The 1,673-nt window shown below is 57.1% G+C and overlaps 1 protein-coding gene across 1 annotated transcript in view; it reads right to left on the bottom strand.

Annotated features, from left to right (window-relative positions):
* VOLCADRAFT_88099 (uncharacterized protein) overlaps window positions 1-1,673 on the bottom strand; it is a gene marked incomplete at both ends in the record, with an annotated part of 36,483 nt that overhangs the window by 13,482 nt on the left and 21,328 nt on the right. Inside the window, 2 exons of the mRNA XM_002947775.1 lie at window positions 381-533; window positions 985-1,086. Of these exons, the coding sequence (XP_002947821.1) occupies window positions 381-533; window positions 985-1,086 (255 nt within the window). The remainder of the gene's footprint in view (window positions 1-380; window positions 534-984; window positions 1,087-1,673) is intronic.

The raw sequence follows: 1,673 nt of genomic DNA on the forward strand, positions 1-1,673 counted from the left end.
AAACTGGGTGCGTCGAGGATTGGGCCTTGGGGGGTGGGGGTGGGGACACAAACACACACACGCACATACGCACACGCATACACACACATACACGCACATACGCACACGCATACATAAACGAACATATACGCGCACACCGTCCTCCTCCCAGCCATCATCATCTCGTCAAGTATCAAAGTAACAATCCCCCAACGTCTTCCCCACAACAATTCACTGATGTGGGAGACCACTTCCCCTGACAACCCAGTGCGGGTGTGTAACGGCGACATCCCTTTCATACTACTACTGCCATCTCGCGCCACCTCTGCTGCCAGTTCACTGGTAGTAGATACACACTTGCCGTACACACAAAACACACGCACACGCACGCATGCCCGCACCTGGTGCGCTTCCCTCGTCGCTCGAGACAGCGCCTGGCCGATGGATGCCACCAACACACCAAACATGATCATACCTCCCACCATTGCCACGTTGGCAACGACCTGCTCTGCGATGCTACGAGGCTGGAAGTCACCAAAGCCCGTCGTAGTGGCCTGGGGGTGGGGTGTTGGGCGGTGTGTTGGGCGGTGTGTGCGTGGAGGGGGGAAGGGGAGGGGGGAAGAGGAGGAGGGAAGGGGAGGAGGGAAGGGGAGGGGGGAAGGGGAGGGGGGAAGGGGAGGGGGGAAGAGGAGGGGGGAAGGGGAGGGGGGAAGGGGAGGGGGGAAGGGGAGGGGGGAAGGGGAGAGGCACACGGAGGTGGGGGGTGGGAAGGGGACACCGTACTCAGCAATGACGTGTTGCTTCCTAGATCACCTCTCCTCCCTTTGCCCCTTCACCTCTGTTCCTCCCCTTCCCTCCTCCTCCTCCCGTTCTTCTCACCTCCCACCCCATCACCCCCACCCCTATCCCCAGTCCCCAAGCACCCCAGGCTACTCAGTTTCACCCGGCTATCTCTTGTTGTCAACAACGACACACTGGTAGTGGTGAGAACGGTTTTTGTCGTACCGTTACGATCATCCAGTATATGGCACAGTACCACTGGTAGAGCGGTGACGCGTCCGGTACATGTGCCCAATCCACCGCCGTCATCCAGCTGTTCTCGTAACCCTGAGTCCAGGGGGGGGGAGGGCAAGACGACGAAGCACAGACGATTGAGGAGAAGAAAACATGGGGGGGGGGCCGCGTATATCAAGGAGGGAAGATGCCGGCAAAACGCGACCGAAAACCAAGTTTGTGAATGCGAATGCCAATGCGCGGGAGTAGGGTCCTAAGGTTTTAGAGGTTTCAGTTTTAACCTTTTTGGGTTTTTAAATATTTTTCACAACACAGAAATAAAACAATGATTTGGTTCAGGAGGCGGCATGACGCGATGGATGTGTGGCTTGTAGCAGCCCGACATGCGGCCACGAACTGGAAGCGGAGAAGAAATGCTGGTGTCGAGCTGGCGAAGGGAGAGTAGAATAGAATAGAGCAGGATAGCACTTCCGCGCACAGAGGGAGACGCGGAATCCTATGCGAGGAAATCAGAGGAGCACTGCCGGCTATCCCCGGGGGGGGGGGGAGGCGGGTGAGACGATTCACTGGCGACTGGAGCAGATACAAAAGACGGGTAGTCCAGGAGAAGATAAATGCGGGGGGGGGGGGCTTCTGAGAGCCGAGAGCAAAAGAATATCCCAAACAAGAATTACATATAT

The sequence above is a fragment of the Volvox carteri genome (genome assembly GCF_000143455.1).
Source record: "Volvox carteri f. nagariensis unplaced genomic scaffold VOLCAscaffold_7, whole genome shotgun sequence".
NCBI lineage: Eukaryota > Viridiplantae > Chlorophyta > Chlorophyceae > Chlamydomonadales > Volvocaceae > Volvox > Volvox carteri.